This window comes from Petromyzon marinus, chromosome 24, assembly GCF_048934315.1.
Source record: "Petromyzon marinus isolate PM22_M1 ecotype Great Lakes invasive population chromosome 24, UKy_Petmar_22M1.pri1.0, whole genome shotgun sequence".
Taxonomy (NCBI): Eukaryota; Metazoa; Chordata; class Hyperoartia; order Petromyzontiformes; family Petromyzontidae; genus Petromyzon; species Petromyzon marinus.
In genome coordinates this window covers 15376253-15403108 of record NC_133690.1, presented here as the reverse complement: position 1 = coordinate 15403108, position 26856 = coordinate 15376253, and the positions used below count along the sequence as shown (strand labels likewise).

At 48.9% G+C, this 26856-nt stretch overlaps 1 protein-coding gene across 4 annotated transcripts in view; it reads left to right on the top strand.

Annotated features, from left to right (window-relative positions):
- Positions 1 to 26856, top strand: part of LOC116945595 (neuron navigator 2-like) — a 120348-nt gene that overhangs the window by 59759 nt on the left and 33733 nt on the right. For all 4 annotated transcript variants that reach the window (XM_076069434.1, XM_076069433.1, XM_076069432.1 and 1 more), the window contains 7 exons: positions 1821 to 2282; positions 13327 to 13446; positions 17998 to 18136; positions 20642 to 21080; positions 21277 to 21985; positions 22660 to 23430; positions 23857 to 24005. In XM_076069434.1, the coding sequence (XP_075925549.1) occupies positions 1821 to 2282; positions 13327 to 13446; positions 17998 to 18136; positions 20642 to 21080; positions 21277 to 21985; positions 22660 to 23430; positions 23857 to 24005 (2789 nt within the window). The remainder of the gene's footprint in view (positions 1 to 1820; positions 2283 to 13326; positions 13447 to 17997; positions 18137 to 20641; positions 21081 to 21276; positions 21986 to 22659; positions 23431 to 23856; positions 24006 to 26856) is intronic.

Below are 26856 nucleotides of genomic sequence, written 5' to 3'. Positions count from 1 at the left end.
TAATTCATTGTCTTTTTCATCATCAGCATCAAATACATATTTTACATCGTCTTATTGACTGCCGTTAAAACATCCATGGCCTTATAATCATCATCCTTTGTCTTATTCATTATCATCATACATTCATCAAAATGTATCGTCATATTCACTATCCTTGTCATGGCTGTGGCTTCTATTTACAGTGCCCTTAGCAACCAGGCTTAGAGCGCTTATGCCACAATATAGCCCCGGCCACAATAGCAATCCAGTGTAGGCTTGCACAGCAAAAGATTAAAGCGACTTTCGTTGTTTTCATCTCTCGTTCATGAGGCGATACGTGCCACGGTCGCCGCATCGCGCCGTTATTAAATCGAAATTTCTTAAATAAAGGCTGACCTCTTGACCTTGGCGTGGCCCAGCCGTCTGGAATCAAGCAACCGGCTCAATTCGCTTGTTTATTACACAGCTTCTGTGGCAAGCCGTTGACATTCACAATTCCCCTTCAGCCAGAACACACCCCACCTCCCGCCCCCCCCCCCCCCAACGGTACACGCCTGATCATTGTATCATTTTGAAAGTGGGCTCATGACATGCGCCATGCTATTGAAAATGGTGCAATGGACATGCGATAATGGGGGGGGGGGGGGGGGGGCAATTAGCCAATTTATCTGAATGGTTGGGATTTTTTGTCTCTATTCATGATTTCGACTTAATTCACGTTAACTTTATTTCACTTGCTTTCAACCGATTTCTGATCAGTTCGGATTGGCTGGGCATAAATACAAACACGTACAGATTATCCACTTTATTGTGCAGGTGATAACCACACACACCGCTGTTGATCGGCGTTAATTTATTTACTTTTGTACTCCCAGAAGGATGGCTTCCAGGAGGAAGTGGCCTGTGACTGAGAGTTTGAGAATCCTCGATTTGAATTAAAATAAAAAGTGGTGTAAGAGAACGACAGTACAACGTGTTGACGCTCTAACAATAACAAGTCTCTTCTCATTTAGCAAAGGTTTCAGCTGAGTCGGGATTTTCTGAGAAGTTTCCCAAGTTGGGATGTTTGGCCAATTACGTTCTGTAGCGGTGTAACAATGCATTGATTCGTCCATTAATATTGATTTTTAAGCTCATGACATCCGCACCGATCCGTGCATGTAATGACTAATTAGAACGTGTGTAAATTTCTGCACATAATATGCGAATATCACCTTCAGGATAATGGAGGAAACAAAACCGTGCAAGCGAGACTCGACAATATCCAAGAGAAACAATACAAATGAGACTGTAAAAACGGGACCAACAAAACGATTCTTGAATCCGATCATGACCCTGAAATCAAATTTACTGGGGTGGCAATGGGCGAGGAATGGTAGATTAATAATAATGAAACATCATTTTCGATAAGTTTTATAATGTTTTCTTCGTCAAATCAGTTGATGGCTAAATCACTTTGAATGCGCCCGATCTTGACCCATCTCGGAGGCCAAGCTGGTTTTGGCCGGCAGTGCTTGGATGGGCGATCGCCGTGCATGACACAGGTGCTGTGGGCTGTTGCAGAGATGGGTTGTCAGAAGAGGGCCGTGCGGCACAACCCATTGTTGTACTGCACTCCGCTCCAGCGTCACTGCTCGGCGCCTTCACGAACCAGCGATGGCCAGCGTCGTGCAGTCCGATCAAAGAACCCCCACGACCTACACCGGCCGAGAGAGAGGCACTCATACAGCGGCGGATTTCCCCAAAAAAGTTACTTCGTGTACACGGACGTACAAATAATCACCGTCGCTTTTCTGCTTCACGTATTAACCGCTGACTCGCTCTCCGCTCGCACTGCCCAGCTCGCTGAAGGCCGGCTTCGGCCCGACAGGACGGCCCCCGTGGGTGGACACCGCCTCCGAGCACCAGGGCAGCCCTCGCATGCAGGCCGGTGAGGCCCCGTCCCTGGGCACCGGTCGCTTCCCCGCATCCTCCACATCCTCCTTAGCCACCGCCGGTAGCGGCGGTTCGGGCGGCGGTGCCGCCGGGCCTGGCCGACGGCCCCGGTCAGGCCTGACGGTGCCCGCGGACGGAGGAGGGCGCTGCTATGGCCGCGGGCCGCCGAGGCCCGCGGGCCGCGCCGGCCACGAAGCACGGCCCGGCGCGTGTGAGCTGTTCTCGGAGGAGGATGACGAGGTGATGGACGAGGATGAGGAGGACGGAGAGGAGCTGGTGATCGAGTGCGACGACCTGGAGGTGTCGGGATACGCCAGCGACGGCGACCTGCTGGGGAAGAGCCTATACAGGCGGCAGCGCACGAGCGGGTAACCTGCCTTCGATGGTCGTGTTGTGTTGTGACTGAGAGGTGGCTGGGTGGCTACAGGAGATCAGAGTGCTGAGCGTGCACCGTTGGGTTTGATTACAGGCAGCCGCGCCCGTGATTTTATCAGGTTCTCAGGTGTAGCGAGTTGATAGTCTCACTGCAGCAACGGTGAGTGTGCGTACACACACACAGCTCTGATTAGCACGGTTGGCTACATGCGGTGCGACAAGATTTTAAACATACATGCATACATACACAAAAAAAGGCATACAATTTGGTTCTCTTTATTTGGTTGAATCCCAACTGCGAGATTAATGATATATCGTTTTGATTGTCATGCAACACTACTCTTTGTAGCAGGGCGGGTGGGAAATTGGTGCCCCGACTGTGTGGACCAAAGGTTCCATGATGGGGATCTCAGAGGTAGCTCAGTGGTATCCACTTCCTTGGGCCAGTCTCAAAACAAAGGGTCGCGCTGCTCTGCAAAGGATCCGATTGGATCCTGCGTCCCGTGACATGTCTTAGCATAGCATGATCAGAATAACTTTGGAGAAAACATTTTAAAATGAAAAAATTAGAAAATCTTAATCGACGATAATGACTTTGAACTATTAATCACTTTAAATGCCATGGAACCTCAGTGCGATTTACAAATACGTGGAAACGCACAAAACATATCAGGGCCAACAGAGCAGAAGAGACAGTCATTTATCGTCGATTAAAGGGAAGAAAGATCAACGGCAGAGTGACACGACCAATGTAGGGACAAAACAGCCCTTTATGAACAAAACACAATCATGCCCTTCATCTGCACATCATCTGGTACTCTACCACAACCACTTGTAATTTTACCCCAGCCTCAATTTATATGCCATTGTAGCCAATGAATAATCCCTGAGGGCTTTTGACAGAATAATGTCCTTTATTTACCCATTAAAGCATATATAAGTACGTATTTATATGCAATCTCAAGATACTTTATCAAGAGCGTCCTGCTACTACATTGGGAATGTTTGGCCAATTCCGTTGATGAAAGTACGGCTTCATGTGGGAGGACATGGGAGTACTCGGAGACAACCCACCACACACACGAGCGGAGTAACGGTCAGCACGTGTTTATTTCATTTTTCTTTGTTGCTCTCAGTTCTGCAGGCATGTCACAGCCCAAGCATAAAAAACACCTGAATCCCCAGACAGTCTGCTGTATATAAGCACTAATCAGACTTAAAACCCTGCTTAGCTTTCACGATCTGATGAGATTGAGTGCGTTCAGGGCGATTTGGTCAATGGCTAAATCAACTCTATTCCAGTTTGATTTTATAGTTTAAAAAAGAGTTTAAATTTATTTTTGTTCAAATGGGCATTCAGGGCCATTCGTGGCCCTTAACTAAAGGTGGAAATTCGACATTGCTATGGCAGAGACCAGCTTATACAGACAACCACTGCAGATTTCCCATAAAGTGGTACTTAAGTTATCTACCCCAGAGGGTTGATCTCCAGAGTTAACCGTCAACTGGCATTTTAATTGACCGCCTTCCAATTGTGAGCAGCGTACTCCGCCACTGTATCACTGAGCCGAATAATGATGAAAAATAATTTACATTGCAGTGATATAGCGGGCAGTAGAGGGCAGTGCAGCAAAATCCAATGTTGTAGTGTATGTCTGAGCTCCTACGTCTATGCTCTCTGACATCAACTCACACTGATCAGTATAATAATAACAATAATGTTTAGTTGTATAAAGCATTATCGTTCATGCTGAGAAATCACGGAAACGCTGTGAGGAAGCAGCCAAAGCAACGAGCCCGCACAAACAATTGCCCAAGCTCTGCAGTCCCCTGTGTATTGAGATGTTTTCAGTCAATTGGTGAGTGTGCATACCTGAATCCTGAATAGAGGTGAGAGAATGGTGACGCAGGTAAAAATTAACCCCCATTATCCGCATGGAGTTGGGAGGCAATAATACAATAAGTGATTTGACAATGTGTTTGGCATGTAAACATCAAGTGATATTTCATTTTGGTTTGAATTGTATACAATTTAGCTGTCACCTCTTTTCGGGATTCATTGTAAAAGCAATACACTAATGAAGTTATTATTAAACACTCAATAAATGTTTTTTTTTAAACCAAGTAAAAAATGTTTAACGGACAAAATAATATAAAACGTTTCATAACTTGCCCTTCCGCTTCCAAATTAGTTTTTTTTTAATGCTGCATTGTCATTGTTTTCTTTCTGGGTCAAATTAATTTCTATGGAAGAAGAAGAAAAAAATATCCATTGTGAGAGAAAAGCACTGACAGGGGAATTCCATGGCCTACTCAGCAAACGACCGATGACAAGTTCGATTTCCTCGAGCTGCCGGGGTGATAATGGTTGGCACCGTGGACTTGCCATCCAGTGGCCGGCAGTTCGATTCCATCTTCAGGCATGGCAGTTTGAAAAAGTGGTGCAAGTTTCTGGAATCTTCCCCCACCTCTGTGCACCCAGCATTACGAACGGTCGCACCACGGTTAGTCGGGCGGCAGGTTGTGTGCGGTGGTAAACGGTGAATGTACAAACTACGTTCCAACACGTCTGGCCAGCGTGGAAGAGGAGACCAATTACCCTCAAAAACCCCCTTTCAGTGGAGGCCCTTCCGCAGAGGCATAAGCAAGCGATTGTAGGGCTGCACCTTTCACTGTTTGCATAGTAGGGCTGTGGCCATTCACCCGTGATTAGACGAATCACCACGATTCATGGTTATGATTCTATTTAAAAATAGTTTTTTTCCCCCCCTTCACATCGGTGCATTGTGGTTCCTTTTGTGGCTGCAGCCTTCACGTGGATCCATTACACACAACGTAAACAAATCGAAAATAATGCATTCTCACGAGCACGATTCAACGCAGGTATCTTGAGCTTAAAGGATTGGTTTCAATCGATGAATCCGTTGCATTGATGTTACACCCCTCCAACGTGGTACGTTTACTGTTCAGCATCTGTAAATATGGCATGTGAATTCTACGCCTTCTTCATCTTCCTACCTTGGCCTTTTTTTGATGGGACATGACTGCTTACTTCGCCGATATCTCCTTGGAGTGGTCTCTCCGCATCTCACCGTGTGTCGCCGTATCATTCAACTCGGATGGCTCCTAGCTGCTACTGGGCTCGATAAACATTTATTCTTTAACTCGCACGGATCTTTTTTAGTCAGAGGGTGGTAGGTACCTTAATTAGCTGAACCGGTTGTAAATATTGCACAACTACGAAGCCACAATTTAATTTGCTGGCATTCCCGATGAAATGCCATCTTTAGCCGTCGTGACAGATTTGACAGGCGACGCTGATTCATGATGCACTGCACTAGATTGCAGAGGTAAAAGTACAACCCTGCCATTGCTTTCTCATGCCACTGCTGGAGGAAGAGCCTCTACTAGACAGAGCCTATGGAGAGCCCCTCTCGTAGAGTGCATTTTGGCCTACTCTTCCATGCCTATCAGACTTCTTGGAAGATATTCTTGGTTCTTTCGGTAAAGTCACGTAGAAGGGAAATAATAAAAATAAAACATAATATTGAGAATTTGATTGTTTTATTATTTTATTATTTCCCTTCTACGTGACTTTACCGAAAGAACCAAGAATATGAATCCCTGCAGTCACGAAAGCTTTAAATGTAAATTATTGGAAGATGTAGAAGTACCCAACGTCGGTCGACAAACCGTGGTGAACCCATTTACTACTCTGGTTCGACATGCGGCACAGGAGATTGAATAAACCTGCAACATAGTCTCGACTGCCATGCCGGGAGATCGAATTTAACCGGCGGCCTGTGGGTTGCGAGTCCTGTTGTGCTTAAATTTTGATTTAAAGCTTTAGTGACTGCAGGGATTCATATTCCTGATTCTTTCGGTAAAGTCACATAGAAGGGAAACAATAAAATAATAAACAATAAAAAATAAAATTCTCACGACGTTTCGACTGCAACACAAGCAATCATCATCAGGTGTGAAAACCACACCTGATGATGATGTGTGAAAACCACACCTGATGATGATTGCTTGTGTTGCAGTCGAAACGTCGTGAGAATTTTTATTTTTTATTTTATTGTTTTCCTGTTGTGCTGTTTACAACCACGGCTGCGTCCAGAATGCAGAAGCAAGCCAAAAGAGCAAGCGAGCATTTGGAAGGCGCAACAATGTGATGCTTCAGGGCGGTTAAGGGTGTAGCAGGTATGCGCTCTCATTAAAACATCTCGCTTGCTCTCCAGGCAACATGGTGGGGTGGCTGGTTGACTAATGAGATGACTAATTGGCCGAATTAATTTAATTTCTCCTGGTTTCCTGGTCTCCAGCTGTTTGCAGCAAATTGGCTCTTAACAGAAGTCCGGTCTTGCTCTCTACCCGTGTGTTTTTTTCCCCCCCCTTCCTGTTCATTACACAGTACAAGTTAGTTTGTTTGCCAGACAGTTCAAAAAGAAAAGGCGATTGTGGAATGTTGAGTTTGTTATCGAATTTTGGGAATTTTCTCAGAAGGGTAAGAGTGTTCAAAAGTGAATAACTTTTTATTTTAATCGGCAAACAGCACACCTCCGATTAGCACGGCTGGCTACGTACGGTGCGAAATAAGTTCAACGTACATACTTACGAAACGAGCAGGTTCAACTAAGCCATTCGCCAACCACCATGGGTGGTGGCAAGGTGATCTTTACAATCAAGGGTGACTGGTTCGAGCCCCTGTCTTGATCACGAATGAACATTATTCAGTGGGCCCAGCGTCCATTCCATTCCAGAGGGGCTTTTGTTTCATGGCCCGTGGGCTGTTTTTGAACCTTGTGATGTTACTCGGAATTACACCGAAACATGGAAATTAGGGACACGTCGGTGAAGGGGACACGTGGGTTAGTTCAGAGGCGTCTTTCTTATTGGAGCTTGGGAAACGTTTCTCGAAGGGTTGATGAGTGGCGGCTAAACGAGGAAACTCGCCCGAGAGGACAGCCACACCAGGGACCGTGAGCGATGGGCCAATGACTTGGCGAGGCCTTCATCCGGCAGTGGATGGACAATGGCTGAGGATGATGCTGTTTGCAATTTTTGTACCATTACCGGGGCCAAATTGACAAGGCAAAAAAAACTGCAATAAATGCGTTTCACAAGACAAATGTTTTTTTTACCTCTTATGAATATGAGCTGTTGTGCAAGGCAAGTTGTAAAGATGTTGAAGTTAAATATTTAGTAACAAATGTGTTCTTTTCCGAGATCAATTAAGACCAGCTAAGTTGCTAAAATATTGTCATATCAAACAAGGGCAACGACTTTGTTTGATTATGACAATATTTTATATGACCAGCTAAGTGTGAAATGAAGACAGCATGACGTCTGAGATGCTATGGAGCCGTCAGCTTCACTGTTCCACTGTGGCATGTTTCCATACGGCTGCTATCAGCTGGTTTCCATCGCATTGTGGTTCTTCAGCAGGGCATAGCCTTTCGATGGAATGCCATTGGCTATTTGAAATTTGTCTCAAGCAGTCGGCAGACAAAGACCAATTTTTAGAGTAATTTCTTGAAGCTAAAATGAAGCGGCCAAAAAAAATTGTACATTTATGTACGTGTAACAAATTTTATTTGAGGCGATGGGGCATTATTCAACAAAGGCGCTATGTGCATGTAACTCACAAATTTATAAAATATGCAACGGTGACCACAAAAAACAACGAGAGGTGGGGGGCAGGGGGGGCAGTCGTGAAGAGAATCTCAATGCCGCGGATTTACAGACGGGCGTGGGCCCCACAGGAAGACGAATCTGTGTTCAAAATCTCGCACGCCAGTGAGGTTTTTTTTCACCAAGAAAGAAAGCCATTGTTTAGAGAGCCGTGCGCCCTTTTTTTACGCGTGGAACCTTGAGGCTCCCGGACAATGCGCCACTTATTGCCTCGCGCCACAAGAGCCTCCCGGGTTTTTTTTTTAAACTTGCGAACAAGGGAATTATCCCTGCGCTGGTGCTGTGCGCTGGCTCCCAGCCAAAAAAAAGCCTCCGCTCCAAAACCTATTCCTCCACCCCGCGCCTCATTGCTGATTCCCCCCCCTCCACCTTCTATGCAAATCGGAGTCACTCGGGGGAGCGAGCAATTGCCGCAGCGAGCGGTCATTTCCTTCCCAAAACTCGCCGGCCTCGTGGCTCGCGCGACCACTTGTTAAGTCGAGACAGCCGTGGCAACCCCCCCACCCACCCCCCCTCCCTTCCCCAAATCACCCTCCAACCCCCCCACCAATAACCCAGCCTGAGCACGCCGGCAGGGGCGAACACGGTTGGCTTTGTGAGCGCGATGATGGTCGCCCGCTGGCACGAGACGCGTGGCACGTGTGCGCGGTGGGGGCGGGCTGGGGGCCTGGGGCTATACGCGGGCAGCAGAGAAAGGGGGTGATGGGGTAGGGGGTGGTGGGGCAATTATCCAGCCTTGCCCTTTGCGTGTGTGTGTGTTACGGTTGCCACTTCTGAGGTGGACAAAGAACCGGGACATTTATCGGCGGGGGGGGGGGTATCGCAATACAGGACTATAAGAGAGATGTTGAATGTACATGCAACGGACAAACATCGAGACTTATTCGAGTATTTGCCAGCACGGCCACCTCAATGGGAGGATGAATGAGAGCAAACCATAACAGGTGGTAACCGTAGTGTGCGTGTTTAGTTTACGTTGGGTGTTGTGGCCTAGTGGTCAGCGCGGACTGGACAATTGTCCCCGTGACCCAAGTTAAATTTTCAGCTGTGACTCGCATCGCTGGCGAGTGATATCAGAGCCGGTTCTGATATCGCTGGCGATATCAGAACCAGTTCTGATATCACATCGCTGGCGAGTGATATCAGAACCAGTTCTGAGTGATATCACATCGCTGGCGAGTGATATCACATCGCTGGCGAGTGATATCAGAACCAGTTTTGGTCCTCCACGAGGTTTACTCGGCCTTGAATACCTGGTGCAGTGTAAAACAGTGGGTGTATTACGATGCATCAATTCACATCGATTCATATACATCGCATGATACGTGCATTGAAACACGTTCAATAATTTAACCTTTTTCAATTTGTATATGTTGTACGTAATAGGTTTACGTGGGCCCTCCAGCCACAAGAGGCATTGAACACAATATAAAAATTAGTAAATATTTAAGTCGAATAACTTTGAATCCTGACAACTGAATCTCAGAGGTGGGATACATTTGCTGCAGCAAAACAATACATTTTACTTTTCATGTCTTTATCATTTTCCCTCTCTCAACGCGGCAGTAGTAGTAGTAGATGTGTTCCAAAAAAGGGTGCACAAAGGGAAAACAGCTGCCTGGCGAGTAGCGCACTCAGTGCACACACACACACACAATGTCCCACGTCCCACCGCTTAAGCCGCATGTGGAGTGAATTCAAACCGAATATAGCGAATTTTGGGTAGAAATAAGTAAGCCGCACAAACGCGAAATCACACAAACTGAGCCCTGCACGTGAGCTCAGGCAGAGTATCAAACTCGGCACCTCCGGTTTGTGAGCGCCGTGCCACAACCCGCCACAACCCGCCCCAATGAACTATTGAACGGAGATGGCAAAAAGAAAACCTGAAAAACGAAACAACAAGAGCGGACAATTACAGATTATTGATTCGCATTGAAGTACCAAATCGTGATAATTAAATGCAGAGTGGGGAAGACTGGGGGGGGGGAGGAGCAGTGAATCATGAGATGACTCGTAAATGTGCGTCGATTTCGTCTCTCGGAGCCACTGGTAACATCAAACGAAGCGGGGGGGGGGGGGGTGATGCACCAACAAAGATTTATATTTGTGTGGGTTAGCAGCCGTGGCAGCAAGGCCTAATTATACGGGCACAGCCTCCCCCACAATGGCACGGAGAGCGGTGCCCTCACCACGCCAGAGTGGCGCTCGATCCAGCGGTAACAGCTCGCATGTCGCGACCACATCTGCACTGGGGCCCACATTTCCCGTAACCTTGAGGGGGGGGGGGGAGGGGGTGCGGGGTGAAACTGGCAATCCTCCTTATCAACCGCATTAACGCGCGAAATAGATGTGTGGTTTTTTTCTCCCCTCACAAAAGTACAATCGTGGGGAAAACTGAAGATATGCTGGGCGAGGCAAATGGAACGGCAGGGGCGCATGTGGCGAACGCGATAAACCCAACAAATTGTGTGACGATGATAATAATGATCGTTGAGTTTGTATTTCTTCTTTCGATGAGCTGCTGAAAATTTCTGACCTTTTGCAGTGATGAGGCAAATGCACGCAGAGCAATCCACTGCTGAATGACGACCTCTCTTCTCACTTCCAGTCACTGTGTCAGCAGTTTGACCATACGTCACCGTGCTGGTCAGTGGGGGTGGGGTGGTTCAGGACAGGTTTAGGTATCACGCCTCACATTTATCTGCAGCTGGGAATCAAACTCAGGTCACTGGAATCGTTGCACAGTGCATGAACTGTCATCATCATCATCATTATGTATTATTTATACCGCACCTCCCATTTGGAACAGAGCTCCATTGAGTGCATCCACTGATTCGCCGTCTTTAAGTAATGTAACATTTTAATTAATAGCAGTAACAATGTCAATTATTTACTCAGGAAAATCTCAATGAGCCTAGAAAAAAAATATATATTGCAGCGGGGTCCTGCATTCCAACGTTTGAGTTTTAGCGTGGATGAGAGTTTGTCTCGTGAGAGGAAACTTCAGAACCCAGAATAAAATTAACTGACACATACAACGGAGAAGGACACTCGGCACCGCCATTACCAGGTCACTTCTTGCAGCCACAAACCTAAGACACCTGGGCAGCCCTGGTGGTCACATGTACAAGCAACTCACAAGGCTCAAGTGTGCTCAGCAGCCGTGATCCCTGAGATGATATCGGGGCATCTTTATGGGCGATTTGGTCAGAGGAATCTGACAAGCACATGGGCTATTTGCATGTACACAGTGTAGCTTTCCTTGCTTTGAATATGCGCGGACCACGCAAGACGCTGATCCAGTGGTAGATTACTATATTTACAGGAAGTTAAAGGTTATGCAATGCAGCTGAGGCACACCTGTGCAGCACTGATTAACATCACACAAACCTCAAGCGATTCTTAGATTTAAGAAAAACATACGTGGTTATATTTAAATATCAGATTGTATAATACAAATTCATGGGGAGTGGGTTTTTTTGTCCATGTGGAAATATACACGCAATACATTATATATCTCAACATTCACACTCAGGTGTTATCGGGTGAATGCATTGCTATGTTGTGGACAGCAGAGGGCAGCGCAGGAGAAAAAAATCTAATTAACTTTATTCAACTTTACCGAAGCAACCCTCCCCAGAGTGGTGACGTACGGTCTACTAACATGCAGGGTATGGCCAGACATTCATCCAGCAGTGGATTTGTTGTCCTTCCCCTGCACCTCCGATTAGCATGGTTGGCTACGGCGGTGCAAAATAAGTTATACATACATACAAGAGGGCTGTTACATGGACGTGCATCTTGTAAATCGGCAATTCGATGGATTATCACGCATCTGGGTCAAAATTTGAACTCTAGAATTGAATAATTTTGCCCATCTTATTTGTATTCATCAGCATTTTCTCTCTCATTTGTATAATTTTTGTTCACTCGATTACCAAAAAAATGTTGCACCATATAATTTGCAAATATTTTGCGTAAATTGTAAACATTACATTCTCACACACACGTGCATTGTAAGAATTTATTTTAGTTGGCGAATTCCATCCATGCGTAGTTAATGAGATAATTCTAAATAAACTTTTGCACTTAGTGGCTGATGGCCCATTCTGAGAAACCCTTTGACCACCCTTTGTTCACAATTGAATTGCAGGTCCCGATTTCAGCTGCCAATTAACATGGTCGCACAGATGGGCAACAGCTTTTATAAAGAATTTAAAGCCAAGTGCGCGGCGGTTAGAGTTAATTGATGAATTGTACAGCGTCTCCTGCATAATTATGTTAATTTATCCGCAAACGTATCACGCGGGGAAATGGGGCACGGCGTTGGGAAGATGTTATCTCCCTCGCCTGGTACGCAGGACGTCATGGGTTCGATCCCGACACCTGTATATTTGGGGTTTGCGTGCCCCTCTCCCCGTGGGCGCGTGGAATTTTCCTCCGGGTCCTCCAGTTTTTCCCTCCCATTTAGAATAATCATGCGTTTAGAATATTTGGCTGCTGTACATTTCCACGTGATAAGCCAATTCGTTGAGCTGTTTTTTGTGACCAGGTCGCTTCTGAAAAAGAGGTACATAGTTCAGTGGGCCATACCCAGGTAAAATAAAAATATAATAACACCGTTGCTCAAGTGCTGTTGGGTTCTTATTTGGCCCTCTTTGCTCACATGCAACTGCTCTCTCTCTCTCTCTGTTGCCCATGTGAGCTTTGGCGGCCCTTAAAGCGTCATCGGTTAGTCGATCGGCAGGTAGCGTGTGGTGGAGTAGACTGTGAGCACTCCCAACTCTTCTATGATGTCTGGCCAGTGTGGAAGAGAAGGACAAATGCCCTCTACTAGAGGGGCTCTCCAGAACTCCCTCTGACGGGAGGCCCCTTCTGCCAGCAGTGGCGTGAGCCAGCAATCGAGGTGCTGCACCACTGTTAAAGCATAGTCATCAGGCATCGTTGTCATTGTCATCATTATCATCATATTGAGAACCCTATCATTGCCACCTTAAACAGAAGGAGGATATAGCTTTGTCCTCTGCATCATTATCATAAGAAGCATGTTATGATCATCATAATTTTCAGGAGCATCATCAATATAATTACGGAGGCAAATTTTACAAATAGGAGCATCAGAAGTTTCAGCATATTTGGCAATCTTCAACGTTACCCCTTGAAGATGCCACAATTTGTTGAACAGAGCCTCACAAAGAATATTGCCAATATCCTGCGAGTGTAATTTTGCAACCAGCAGAAAAAAGCGTTGGTTGATACCTCCCTCTGCGTGCGTGACCACAGGGTCTGCTCGTGCTGCCTGTTGACCGTCGCGTTGGGCGACATGTGTGCGTGTGACAGGTACCTGACGGACGGCGGATCGGGATTTTCCAGCCACAAGCTGAGCCTCTTTCAACCGGGCCCCCAAGCGCGATCCAAGGTCCCACGGGTCATGTCCCTCACCCCGGGAGAAGGAGACAGGCAAGGCCCCACACCCCAGCTCACGTTGCCCAACCCACACCTCACCCCTTCCCATCTGTCGCACGCTCCGCGTGTCACCCTGCCCCAAAGACAAAGAACCCCCTGCCCCAAAGACAAAGAACCCCCGTGTGGCCTCTTGCAGGCTGTCGGGGCAAGTGCTCTAAGTGAGCGCCTGCCAAGTCTGACACGGTGAAGGATGGGGTGGTGTGGAGAGCTCCACGCCCGGCCGTCTTTATCTCCCCAGTGCTGACTATTTATGGCCTGCATCAAGTACTCATTTAAGGTTGCGTTAACCTAGGGGAGGCCCAGTGCCGATTTTTTAATTACTCGACAAATGATGTTAGCCACGACCGGCAATTGAACGCAGGTGGCCGGGGTTCGTAGTGGAGTACACTCGCGAAGGCACCACCACTCCTCACTTTGTTCCACAACCCACCAGTCCCCCCCCCCCACACACACTGCCGCGCCTCTCACCTCTCCACAGTTTGTGTTGCCTTCTCTGCCGCCACCGTTCTGCCACCAAGTGGCAGAAACTGAGCAGTCTTAGTTTTGCATTTTTATTGATTGGTTTGAATTGAGAGCAGGGGCGGAGCCAGGATTTTGACTTTGAGGTGGCTGACTTCAATATTCTGAGATATCCAGTGTATGTTTTCCAATGGGCACCACAAATGTATAAAACAAATTTTATTGGATTTGAACGTGGAGTTTATTAATAGGTCGGAGCCGTTGATGTGGCTAATAAGTTCGATAAGTTCGAAAGGCTGCCGCTCAAGCAGCCTGCAGGGCAGCACAAGGTGGCAGCCTGCAGGGCAGCACACAAGGTGGCAGCCTGCAGGGCAGCACAAGGTGGCAGCCTGCAGCATTTTGCAGCAGCCGGATATCTGGTTATCCCGATTACCGACTTTCCCAAAATTTGCTTGAGAGGAGTCTTGGGAAAAAAAAACAACAACCACGTGACCATATATAAATCTAACCCATGCAAGCATCACTTGAAGACTTTATAATCAACTTATAATATTTTTTTTAAACTTAATAATAAATCTTGTCATGCGCAATGCACCAAATAATCCAGGTTTTTAATCCACTGAATCTGACTACTCTCAATGGCAGCCACCTACTTTCTGGACAATGGGATTTTAATAATCATATTGTAAGCTATTAATTATTGTCAAGACACCCACTCCATTGCTGAGTGTGCGTGTTTCTCACGAGAGTGGCACGCAGATGTCCCCACTGAGCAAGGGCATTGGAACACAGAGGATGGGGCTCTGTGATTGGTCGATTCGGCGGCAACGGAATTACGGCACGGGACACAGAATGGCATCGTCATCATCGCAAGTTGTAACGCCGGCATCGTGTGTAGTTTTGAATTTGAAATGTTAGCGCAGCTGGTGGGCGCGATTACTCGAAGGAGCCCGTGCTATTGTTTTATACAATTGTTTCGCCCAGTTGACTTGCATTATTTATATAATCATGTTACCGACACGTCGCTCATATGCTGTTTATTTTCTCCAAAAATGTTTTGTAATGGGGGGGGGGGGGGGGCGGAGATGGTGAGAGTTGGAGGTTGCCACCTCTTTAGATCCAGTACCACGGGAACATATCATGGGAAGAACAATATCTAATAAATACCCAAAGAGGTGGAAACAAAATGTAAATGTTTCGATTTAAAGCTTTCGTGACTGCAATGATTCATCTTCTTTGGTTCTTTCGGTAAAGTCACGTAGAATGAGAATAAAATAATAAATTGATAAAATAAAATAACACAATAATATTCTCACGACGTTTCGGCCACAACACAAGCGGCCTTCATCAGGTGAAGGGGGCGAGACTGTCTGGTAGGACAGCGCTGGAGCACTCCAGGACAGCGCTGGAGCACTCCAGGACAGCGCTGGAGCACTCCAGCGCTGGAGCACTCCAGCGCTGTCCTACCAGACAGTCTCGCCCCCTTCACCTGATGAAGGCCGCTTGTGTTGTGGCCGAAACGTCGTGAGAATATTATTGTGTTATTTTATTTTATCAATTTATTATTTTATTCTCATTCTACGTGACTTTACCGAAAGAACCAAAGAAGAAAAATGTAAATGTAATTTCTTGAGTATTCATCTTCTTTGGTTCTTTCGGTAAAGTCACGTAGAATGAGAATAAAATAAAATAATAAATTGATAAAATTTTATCAATTGATAAAATAATAAATTGATAAAATTTTATCAATTTTATCAATTGATAAAATTTTATCAATTTATTATTTTATTCTCCTTCTACGTGACTTTACCGAAAGAACCAAAGAAGATGAATCCTTGCAGTCACGAAAGCTTTAAATCGAAATTCTTGAGTATTATTATTATTACGCAAAGGATACCGGCATGCAATGGCAGAGCCAGGATTTTCAGGTTGGGGGGGCAACCCCTCCAGCAATGACAAATGATAGGAGCTGTTCGTAAGTAAGGACTTGTCCCTTGCTTTTCATTCGACGCGTGTGTGGCGATGGCACAGCCATCGATCGAGGGTCGAATTCGAACCGTGTTGTGTGATCGGCATCGCGCTCGCTGAAGGTGCTGCTGCCTTCAGGGAAGTCGTGGACTGTACACGCAACCGTGCATAATTCTGAGTCACTTATAACTGCTTTGCCATTCCTTATTGCCAATTATGGACTCAGACCATTGTCCTATTATCTCATAGAGTCCCTGGCACGTAATAATATGCTACACAGTGGCAGTGGGGGTCGCAAAATGCCGATTTATTACTAATAAACCCCAATGATCCGAAAGAAATGAGGGATTTCGATCGTATCAGTGGGGGGGGGGCACGTGCCACCCTACCCCCCCCCCCCCCCCACTGGCTCTGCCAGTGCCGGCATGGGGCGACCTTCATCCGGCAGTGGCTAGACCAGGGGGTCGGCAACCTGCGGCTTGGGAGCCTCACACGGCCTTTTAAGGATCGGTCTGCAGCATTTATTTATTTATTAAGGAGACCTTCAATGTCTCGTATTCACCGCAGTGCATTTGCAGCTCTTGGAATATTGAGGGGTTTTTTTTTGGGAATAAAAAAATTAAAATCTTTTCTTGTTTATTTAGGTTGCGATGATGCTGACGATGATCAATGCTAACTCTATATAATTGGTTTTATCACGGTTAACAAAAGGGTTTCAACTCCACCGTGAGTGGTGAATTCTGTGAGAAATCGATTGGGATTAATTATTCCCTTCAATGTGCAATGAATCATCCCGGTGCAGCTGCTACGTGGCTCATTATTACGGTCGAAATTTAATTTCACTAAACATAAATTTTCTTCTTAGAACTGTACAATTTACATCTATGTATATACGTATAACTTATTTTGCACCGTACATAGTCAACCGTGCAAAATCGGATGGTGCTGTCGTTAAAAATATTAATCTAGAATTGGTATCCTTAATCTAAAGACCTATTTGAGACCAAATCTCCCAATCTCAGCAGAGCTTGGAAGCCAAGCAGGGCAGAGCCTAAATAGTGCTTGGATGGGTGATCACCATCAATAACAGGGATTATAGCCTCTGGTAAGCAGCAGCAGGGTGGAGTGAGGTCAAATCCATTGTTGTACATTACTTCTACTCTCCTAATCTATGCTCCCCGCCTTCACCAACCAGCGCTATCTGGTGTGGTGAAGCATGGTCAAATTACCAAACACGACCTGCATGGCATGCGGTGGTCCTCATCATCCAGCAGCGGATTCACACAGTGCTGTACGTGTCACATGAAGTCCGGCGTCGATTCCGAATCTCTTTTTCAAGGGTGACCTGAGGTAATGTATGGGAAAAAACACGGGGTTTGTTGTTGTTGTAGTGAGCCATATGGCTGCCCATAAAACACTTCACTGCTGTCGTCATTAACAAACGCAGCCCTGTAACTGCAAAACATGCAACGAGCTCGTGTTTCAGGGAGCGGGCTTTCTTCTCCGCTGCCACGAAACGCGGTCGCTGAAGTGATGTTTCCCGGCTGGCCATGTTGGCTGTGTCGCGTGCGGTGCTCGGGGGGTGGGGGGGGGGGGGGTGGGGGCGGGAGGAGACGCACGGCTGAGCGCGTTCGTGTTGGTACCTCGACGCGTATGAATGCGTGGGGTGGTGTGTCGGCGGTGTGTGCGTGTTCGTGTTTTGGCGTGCACGTGTATGCGTGCGTATATTCGTGCACGTGACCGTTCGATTTGTGTTCACGGACAGCCGTGGCACCGGACAACCCGAGTTTGATTCCCGCTCATGACCAATAACAGTTGCGAATATTTGACCTGGTCCTGGGCCTCCCCTTGGTCTACTCGCCCTGAAATTGCGTAGCTGGCACGGTGTGTAGTAAACATCGCCACTGGGAAGACAAATGCAGCCGGTCGTGGTGCTGGCCACCCACCCCCTCGTGTGCCGTGTTGGCCTTCATAGGTGCTCGCTAACAGCACTTGACCCAACAGTCTGTGAACAGCTACACGGCGCGATCTTTATCCTTGCTAGTTGGTACACACGTGTGTGTGTGTGTGTGCGCGAGCTCGTTCTCACTCTTGCTGCGTTCGTCACTGTGCCCTCAGCTGGGAGGATAGTAGCTCCGTGAGCAGTGGACTCAGCGACACCATCGACAACATCAGCACGGACGACCTCAACACCAGCTCGTCCGTGAGCTCCTACCCCACGACGCCCACCAACAGCCGCAAGAATCTCAGCCTGCAGGTGAGAGCCCGGGCGGTTTGAGCGACCGATGACGACGATGATAGGGATCCTCGTAAACAGGAATCGTGAATGTATGTATGTATGTTGAACTTCTTTCGCACCGATCGTAGCTAACCGTGCTAAACGGAGGTGCGGTGGAAGGACAACAAACTAAATACAATGTGCTGGTAAGCGTGGCTTTGATCTTCTGCGAAGCTCCTGGTCGACCCTGCACACACCACGGCAGATGTAGATACCTGATGCACAAAATGGGAAAATGTAAAACTCTCCAGTAGTGTGTGACTGTGGTCATCCAGAACAGACCGTGCAAAATATAACAACGTGATGCCCGATTCACAAATACGAACAGGACATCACGGCGACGCACTCCGCTGCTCCTGACGTGGTTGTCCGGCTTGACCACCAGAATGTGACATTGTAGTCGTTGCTCTGCACCTACATCAGCCGTAAAAAAGAAGACGCTTGCTATTGCGCGTACACTCGAGGAACGTTCACGCCTCCGCTGATTCGGCGAATTATCGTGATTCTAGATCACGATTCGGGATCACAACTGATGATCTCGTGCACTCAGTATTACTGTCTGATTTGTATTTCCCTCCCTCTCTTGTTGTCTTGTCTGTACCGTATCACCATTAGCCTGATACATGGCGTTTGGAGCTAATTTGCACATATGCTCAACATTGCAAACCATCGATTCTTCCCCTCACGATTTGCTGCATCTATCGAGAGCGTAATAATGCATGATCAATGGATGCATTAATTACATGCCGGCTATACAGTTTTAGCCTCTTACTTTGAGACACTTGCAGCTATACTTTCCAGTGGTCTCGGTCCTATAGAGATTCCCTGGGCCTCCACTGATACCGCCATGTAAATACGAGACAGCTGCTCTCTGTGGGCTCCGGGAGAAATAACATTGCCACTTTCCCAAAGCCTGTCTCTCTGCACAAATATAAAGAGAATATAACGTGATGCAGATGTCGGGAAGGACAAGGGACATCGTGAACTCAGGGCTCAAATTTCAAGACGTCATGCGCGCGCACAAGCCTATGACCTTAATTTTGAGCGACGGCAACTTTGAATTCTAATGGGGAAGTATAGTCGGCACCAAATATTGTGCAGTGAAAATAAGGAAGATAAAATTAGGAAGAGGGTGGAGTGGTGGCGCAGTGGTTAGCATGCTGAACCTGGTGACCTTAGTTCGTGAGTGGTGCGCAGTGTCTGGATCAGTCCTGGTGACCCCCCTTCATCGATCCGTATTGACCAGGGTGATGGAGTGTGGTCAACAAACCTCCACGGTCGAAGGGCATTGGGAGGCCTTCATCTGGCAGTGGGTTCATAAAATTCTACTTTTATTTAATTTAGAAAAAAATACAGAATGGCTAGTTACAGAATTGTGTTTCAAAAAAGCATGCGCACATGGATTTTTGCCATTGCCGAAAATTAACCGGTGTCGTTTTAACGATTCAATTGTGTAAATTTTAAAAAATTATTTAAAAAGCAGAATGCTTCCGATGGAACCTAGCAACATCTGCTCTGAGGATATTAATTCCCCTCCCAGATTTCTCCGTGCAAGTCCACCTGGCTTTTAGTTCCCAGAATAAGCACTGGTCCCATAGATCTTATTTGCATCGGTGTAGTTTTGCCTTTTCTCTCAAATTTAATTCCAATTGTGCTGTTAAATGAGTAACTTTCCATTCAGGCCTCTGGCAGCTTGCAGTACACCACGTTGTGCGGTATACACCATCCCAAAAGATGACCTCACTTGAAGCCAAAACTATTTTATTTCACCAGGTAGAGCCTACTGAGCTATTAACTCTTCAGCAGAGACGACCTTGCCACACTCTATAGCTCATCGAAGTGGCTTATATCACCACATGTGGGAATTTATAGTAGCTGCCAAATGACCTAAATACATGTTTCCAAATGTAGAGTAAAAAACTTGAAGACCCGGAGAAATATCCACACGGCATCCAAATATACTACAAGCATTGTCAGGGTCAGGGATCGAACCCACGATCTCCTACATAGCCGGCGAGAGAGATAACCTTGCACCACCATGGTGCCCCACATTGATAGGCCTCTTTATCCACACTTGGGGCAAACCTTTAATATGCCGTTACATTCTTCATTGCATGCATATCAAACGGAAAGGTTTAATCCTCAGAGCTGGAATAAGTCAAATGAAACAGCACATTTGACGTGATTTATTTTGTGAGCAGCCATTGGTGACTGAGCTGAGTCATCGACTGATAATTACATTCGAGAACCCAGAGTTGCATAACAGGTTGGCTGCAACCTTGATTCGACAAATCAATCAACATTTTTATTAAAACCGGGCGAGCGCCCACTGAGATCAAAGGTCTCTGTTTGCACGGGAGGCCTAGGTGGCAAAGTAATACAGAAAGCAAGTGGCGAAAAAACCAAAACAATGAAACTCCTTGCCACCGTGCAACCTCACCAAGTGGCACGCTTAATCCTGTTCACTCGTCAACATCCCGACAGCTCAAGACGGATGCGGAGAAGTGCTCTCTGGGGGAGGGCGGCTCGGGGTGGTACTGCAGCCTCCCACGGGAGGGCCGCAAGAAAGCGGACTCGCGTGCCGACACGCGCTCCGGCACGACGGGCCGAGCCGGCGGAGGATACGGCGGTGGCGGCGGAGCGGGCGAATGGGGGGCCGCCGGGCGGCGTTCCGTGGAGGCGGGCGGCGGGAGCTCGCAGGCCGGAGGAGGGGACGGCGAGCGGGAGAAGAGGGCCCGCAGGAGAGGCCTCCCCGTGGCCGGGCAGTACGGGATGGGGAGCCGCGCGACGGCCGCGGCGGGCGGAATGACGGCGGCGGGGGGGGCGGCCGTGACGACGGCGGCGGCCGCGGGTGGGGCGGTCACGCCGGCCGGGGCCGCCTCATCGAGGATGAACAGCCGCGTGACGCAGCTCAAGACCACGGGTGAGGGTTTCACGGGGCCGGCGACCCCACGCGCGAGAACACACCGTGCTCGCTCTGTCCATGTCGCCGTTTCTTTTTTTTTTTCTCCGCGCGTTGTTCATCGCGTTTTTGCTTTCGTTGAAACGTCTTTCTTGCCCTGTAACCCTCAACGTCCATCGTGGGAACGAATTTTCACTTTGCTCGCCCGTGTTTGCAGGTAAAACGGACGATGCCAAAGCGTCCGAGAAGCGGCTCATGTCGCCCAAGCCCGTCCGCATCCAGCGGGCCGTGTCCGACGCGGGCCGCAGCGTGCTGGGCGGCGACGACACGCGCAAGCCGCCCTCCGGCCTCGCGCGTCCCAGCGGCGTGACCGCCACTGGCATCCGCAAGCCTGGCTCGGGCGCCAGCGGAGCGATGGTGACGGCCAGCGGCGCCACGATCCGGAGCGGCTCGGCGACCGTCGGCAAAATCCCCACGGCCCGGTCCGGCGGGCTCGGCGGGACCCTGAGCCGCGGCGGCGGCGCGGCCGGGAGGAAGATCAGCCTGGAGAGCACGCCGGTCACGGAGCAGATGGGGCTGATGAACGCGCGCGCTAGCCCGCAGTACCGCAGCCTGCCGCGGCCCGCCAAGTCGGCGTACGGCAAGAGCCGCTACACGGGGGAGATGAGCGTCGGCGGCGGCGGCGGCGGCGGCGGCAGGGCGGCCGGCGCCGCGGGCGGGACGACGCTGAAGGAGGCGGCCAAGTTCACGCTCGGCGGCTCGGTGACGTCGCTCACGAACCAGACGGACCGCGAGAAGGCGATGCTCGCCGACACGGAGTGCGCCGCGTCCAGGGAGGCGAAGCTCGGCGGGCGCCCGGGGTTCCACCCAGGGTCGTACCAGCAGGAGCTGTCCTACTCCGGCGTCAGCTCGCCCGCGTCCCGCATGTGCGTCGGGCTCAGTCGGTGGCTTTCGCTGTCTCCGTGTGCGTGTGTGCGACGGGTTAGCCCACGGCACTTGGGTCTGTCCCATGACCTCGTGACGGCGAGCCTTCGGCACGTCGCCCGTGCCAGGCTAGACGTGCCTAGCCTGGCACGGGCGACGTGCGACGACACTGTCACTAAGTGGCAAGTGGCAGCTGTTCTCACTCTTGTGGTCGTATGTGCATGCCTGGGGAGCGGTCGGTTACCGGTCGGCGCATCGCGTTACGAACCCGGCGGCCCGAGTTTGATTCCCGCTTACAGACACCAACACCAGTGACGATTATTTGAACCGGTCATGGGCCTCCCCTAGGTCGACTCAGCCTCATATGAGTACCTGGTGTGGCGTGTAAGCATCACCACTCAGGAAACAAAGGCAGCCGGGCGTGGTGCTGGCCACCAACCCACCCCCTCGTGTGCCGTGCCGGCCTTCAAAGGTGCTCCTCGCTAACAGCACTTGCTCCAATAGTCTGCTAACGGCTAAATGCCAGGTCTTTGTCTTTGTGTGTGTACATGTGTGTGTGGAGGGATCCAGGCTTCAGGCTACCATGCTACACCACTGCTCCACACATTTCTGCCTTCTGCATTTCCCATCATTTACGGTGCCCGTTAGATTAACCGACGCCTCTCCCACTGTGCAGGTCGTTCGGCTACAAATCCAAGGGAAAGGCATCGGCAGCAGAGTCGGCGGCCAAAGCCTCGGTCGGGCAGCTGCAGCAGCAGCAGCAGCAGCAGCAGCCCAAAACCCCGGCTCTGTCGATGCGCAGGCAGCTGAGCGGCGGCGCCGCCGTGGCCACCTCGAGCGAGGGCCGAGCTCCCGACAGCGGCGACGGCAGCCCCATGCACGCGGCCGCCACCGATACCGTCTCCTCCCTACGGGACGTTCCACCCCCTTCCTCCTCCTCGCCCGCCACCGCCGCCATCGCGGCGCGAGACTTCGACTATTCCCCCCTGCTCCTCCTGCCGCCGGCGTCCGACTTCGGCGCCCCCGAGTCTCCGCCGATGAGCCCGGCGTCGGCCAAGTCTGCCGACTCGTGCTGCCACGTGCCCGCCGCGTCCACGAGCCCCTACCCAAAGGGCGGCGCCAGCTACACCTCGCTCGGCTGCAGCCGCAACACCAGCTGCGAGTCGCTGGGGCCCCCCCCGGCCGCCGCAGGGTTCGGAGCTGGCCACGCCGAGGGGCGCCCGGCGAGCCTCCGCGGCTCGCCGGTCCACTACGCGTCGCCCACGTCGTACGGCTCGCCCACCCACCCGGCGGCGCACGGCGCTCGGGACCCCAAGGCCACGCCGCTGCTCCACCCGGTTGCGGCCACCGAGATGGGGATCGACGGTGGCGGCGGCGGCGGCGGCGGTGGCGGTGGCAGCCAAGGGTCTCCGTCGAAAGCGGTGGCTGGGAAGTCACTGCTCGAGAGGTGAGTGCTGACGGTTCCCCTGAACGTGAGTGCATTTGTGTGTGTGTGTGCGTGCACATGCTGCTTGTGTGTTTGTGAGTGCCTTTTGGTTGGTATATTGCTCGACAATGATGTTCGCCGTGGCCGAATTTGAACTCGGATCGCCGTGTTCGAAGTGCGGTGTACAATCCTCTGCACCACTGCATGCCTTATACACATGGCTTGACATATATGGGTGTGCTGAAGTAGGAACTAATTGGCACGTTTTGTTTACGTGATAAACTTTTCTAATTAGCTGTGGCAGGCGGTGGACGGTTTTAATGACACATTTATATTTTCGCAATCTAACCAAATTTTTTTGTTATGGATAATATTGGTCGCGAAAGCCTACGTGTTAAACTGAGCTATATATGAGATCCAACTGTTTCTTGCGCGCACTCGTTCAAGGTATGGCATGGCGTACGGGAGGAGCTCGGAGGAGATTGCGGAGCAGCAGAGGTGCCACTCCGTACTGGGACTGAGCGAGAGCCCCGACTCCCTGTCCCTCGCCCCGCTGCCCAGCCTGAGCTCACTCGCCTCGCGCTACCAGCTGCCAGGTGCCAGATTTCTGCCTCCCCCCACCCCCTGCGCATAAACAACTTTTCCATTAGATCAGCGGCCAGGCTCGGGCCTTGGGTCTATAACAACACGTCGAAAATCATCACGCACCGCTCGTTTAAAAATATGTGGATTCCGTACAACGATGGAACGGCGGGGTCCCACACCGACGTGACTCATTGGGTGATGAATATAATCGCCAGTTAGAAACTAACAGGGAAGGAAGAGTATTTTGAGATTTCAAAATATTTAGTTTTTTTCGTGTATTTTTCTTTATCACTGTTTTGCATGACAAACATTCAATTACGAAGCAGTGTTAATGATGCATTTGGGATTTTTTTTCCAATTAACGTTTATTTGTACATCTTTTATTTCAAAGCCACTTCCTTATCACTTGCGCTGTATTTAAGAGTGGAATAGTGTTGAACTAGCAGCCCTGCAAAAGAGGAGAGGCCCCCATGGCCACGTTGACTTGAGCAGTGCCGAGCTTAGCCTCGTGACACTTTCCCAGAATCCCCGCACTGCCCTGGGCCGTTGAAAATTTTGGAAAATTTGAGCTTGCCACGTTATTAGTCACCGTGTACCCCCCAGCGTTTAGTTTCCTTGTCTGCCAGCCCACACGATGAGTGGGGGCTTCACAACCACCAATTATTGGGCCGTGCTGGGATCTCAGCCATGGGAGCAACCACTGGCATTGACCTTGACTGTGCCGCCCATATGATTGTGTGCGTGCCGCGTGTGTGCATGTCTGTAGATGTGTATGTATGGATGTCCAGGCATGGTGCTGGCCACCCACCCCCTCGTGTGCCCCAGTGCCGTCCTTCATAGGTGCTACTCGCTACTAAAAGCACTTGCCCCTATAGTCTGTCAGAGGCTACACAGGGGGAATCTTTGTCTTTTGTGTATGGGTGTGGGAGGGGGCGGTAGTGTAGCAGTTAGCACGCTGCGCTACAAACCCGACCACTAGAGTTCGATTCCTGCTCACGGCTAACACCAGTGACAAATATCTGACCGGTCCTGGGCCTCCCCTCGGTCGACTCAGCCTCAAATGAGTGCCTGGTGTGATGTGTAAATATCGTCACTGGGGAAACAAAGGCGGCCGGGCGTGGTATTGGCCACCCACCCTCTCGTGCGCTGTGTCGACCTTGATAGGTGCTCACTAACAGTACTTGCCACAACAGTATGTTACAGTCTGTATGGGGGATTTTTGTAATTGTGTATGGTTGTGCATGGGTGCATGTGTGTGTGCGTGCGTATTCCATGTATTCTGTATTATGTATAGTGTGTGTGTGTGTTCATCTGTTCACGTTCCAGCGCATTGTGACTATGAAGCTGGTGATCTGGGTTCCATTTCCAGTTGCTGATTACATAATTAACTAATTATGCCATGTGCCTCCCAGAGGTCAATTCGGCTTGGAATTGATTATTACTTTGTGCAGGGTGTAACTGCGGGAGACAAAAGGTGGCAAGCGATGATGCTGGCCACACCACCACCCCCTCTTGCGCTGCCAGCTTTAATAGATGGCTCGCTCAATTTCAGTTGGGTCAGTCTTCGCCCATGAGCCAAGGGAGTTTGGTCTGGTACCACTTAGGGTGCAAAATTCCCACTGATTTTCCAAGATAATTTAATCTCGAGATCACAAGTATATTGACATAGCAAGGGCTCTGTGGTAACAATATGTTTTTGTTTAATAAAAAGGTCATGATGTTCAAAATTGCCATTTTTCGAATATCTCTATATTTGGGTTGGTGACCCAGAAAATACGGTAATTCCACTCCCGAAACACCATATCCACAATAACCTCTCGCTGTCGCTGTGGATGCAGGCCTGGTTAACCTACTTTAGCATGAATTTGATTTAAAGCTTTCGTGACTGCAGGGATTCATATTCTTGGTTCTTTCAGTAAAGTCACGTAGAAGGGAAACAATAAAATAATATTGTTTTATATTTGTATTATTTCATTGTTTCCCTTCTACGTGACTTTACCGAAAGAACCAAGAATACTTTAGCATAGTTTGAAAAATAATAGATGTTCAAACACCAAATGGATACCTTTTGCAAGGAATCAAGTCTGCATTAACCAAACCTACTTATGTTGAACATGCAAATAAAACATGCTCTATAATACATTTGTAATTACTGGCGAAACGTCGTACTCAGATTGTAAATGTTGTGGCTTTGCTCTCCAACACACCGGTGTGCTGTTCTAGTAACGAATTGGCAATTTCTGTTTACGTGACAAACCTTACTAGTTGGCTGTCCGGTGGTGGCGGGTTTAACGGCACAATTATATTGTTATGCAATCTAACCCTAAAACTTGTTTTATGGATATTGGTCGCGAAAGCCTACGTGTTAAAACATGCTCTGATCATTCTTGACTTAAAGCTTTCGTAACTGCAGGAATTCATATTCTTTGGGTCTTTCGGTAAAGTCACATAGATAGGTTCAAAGAAAATAAAAAAATAACAAAAAACTACGTTTCGATCGCAACAGGAAGACGAACGCTTGTGTTGCGATCGAAACGTCGTAGTTTTTTGTTATGTTCTTTGAACCTATCTACGTGACTTTACCGAAAATCCCAAAGAATATGCTCTGATAATATACTGGGCATCGTCTTTGGAACTGATGGCCTACACAAGAGACGGCCTTCTTTATGGCCAAGTCTCCCCAGTATCAGACCAGAGAATGCCAAAACGCGAACAGTACAAAGGCAATGCCACACATATCACAGCATTTATAGCTTGGGGTGAGCAGATATATCATGGGACCGGACCTTTTTGGTTTTTAATACTGGCAAAAAAGGTCCCACTTTAGCTTAACCAGCGACATGGGAAACATTCAGTGCGTGC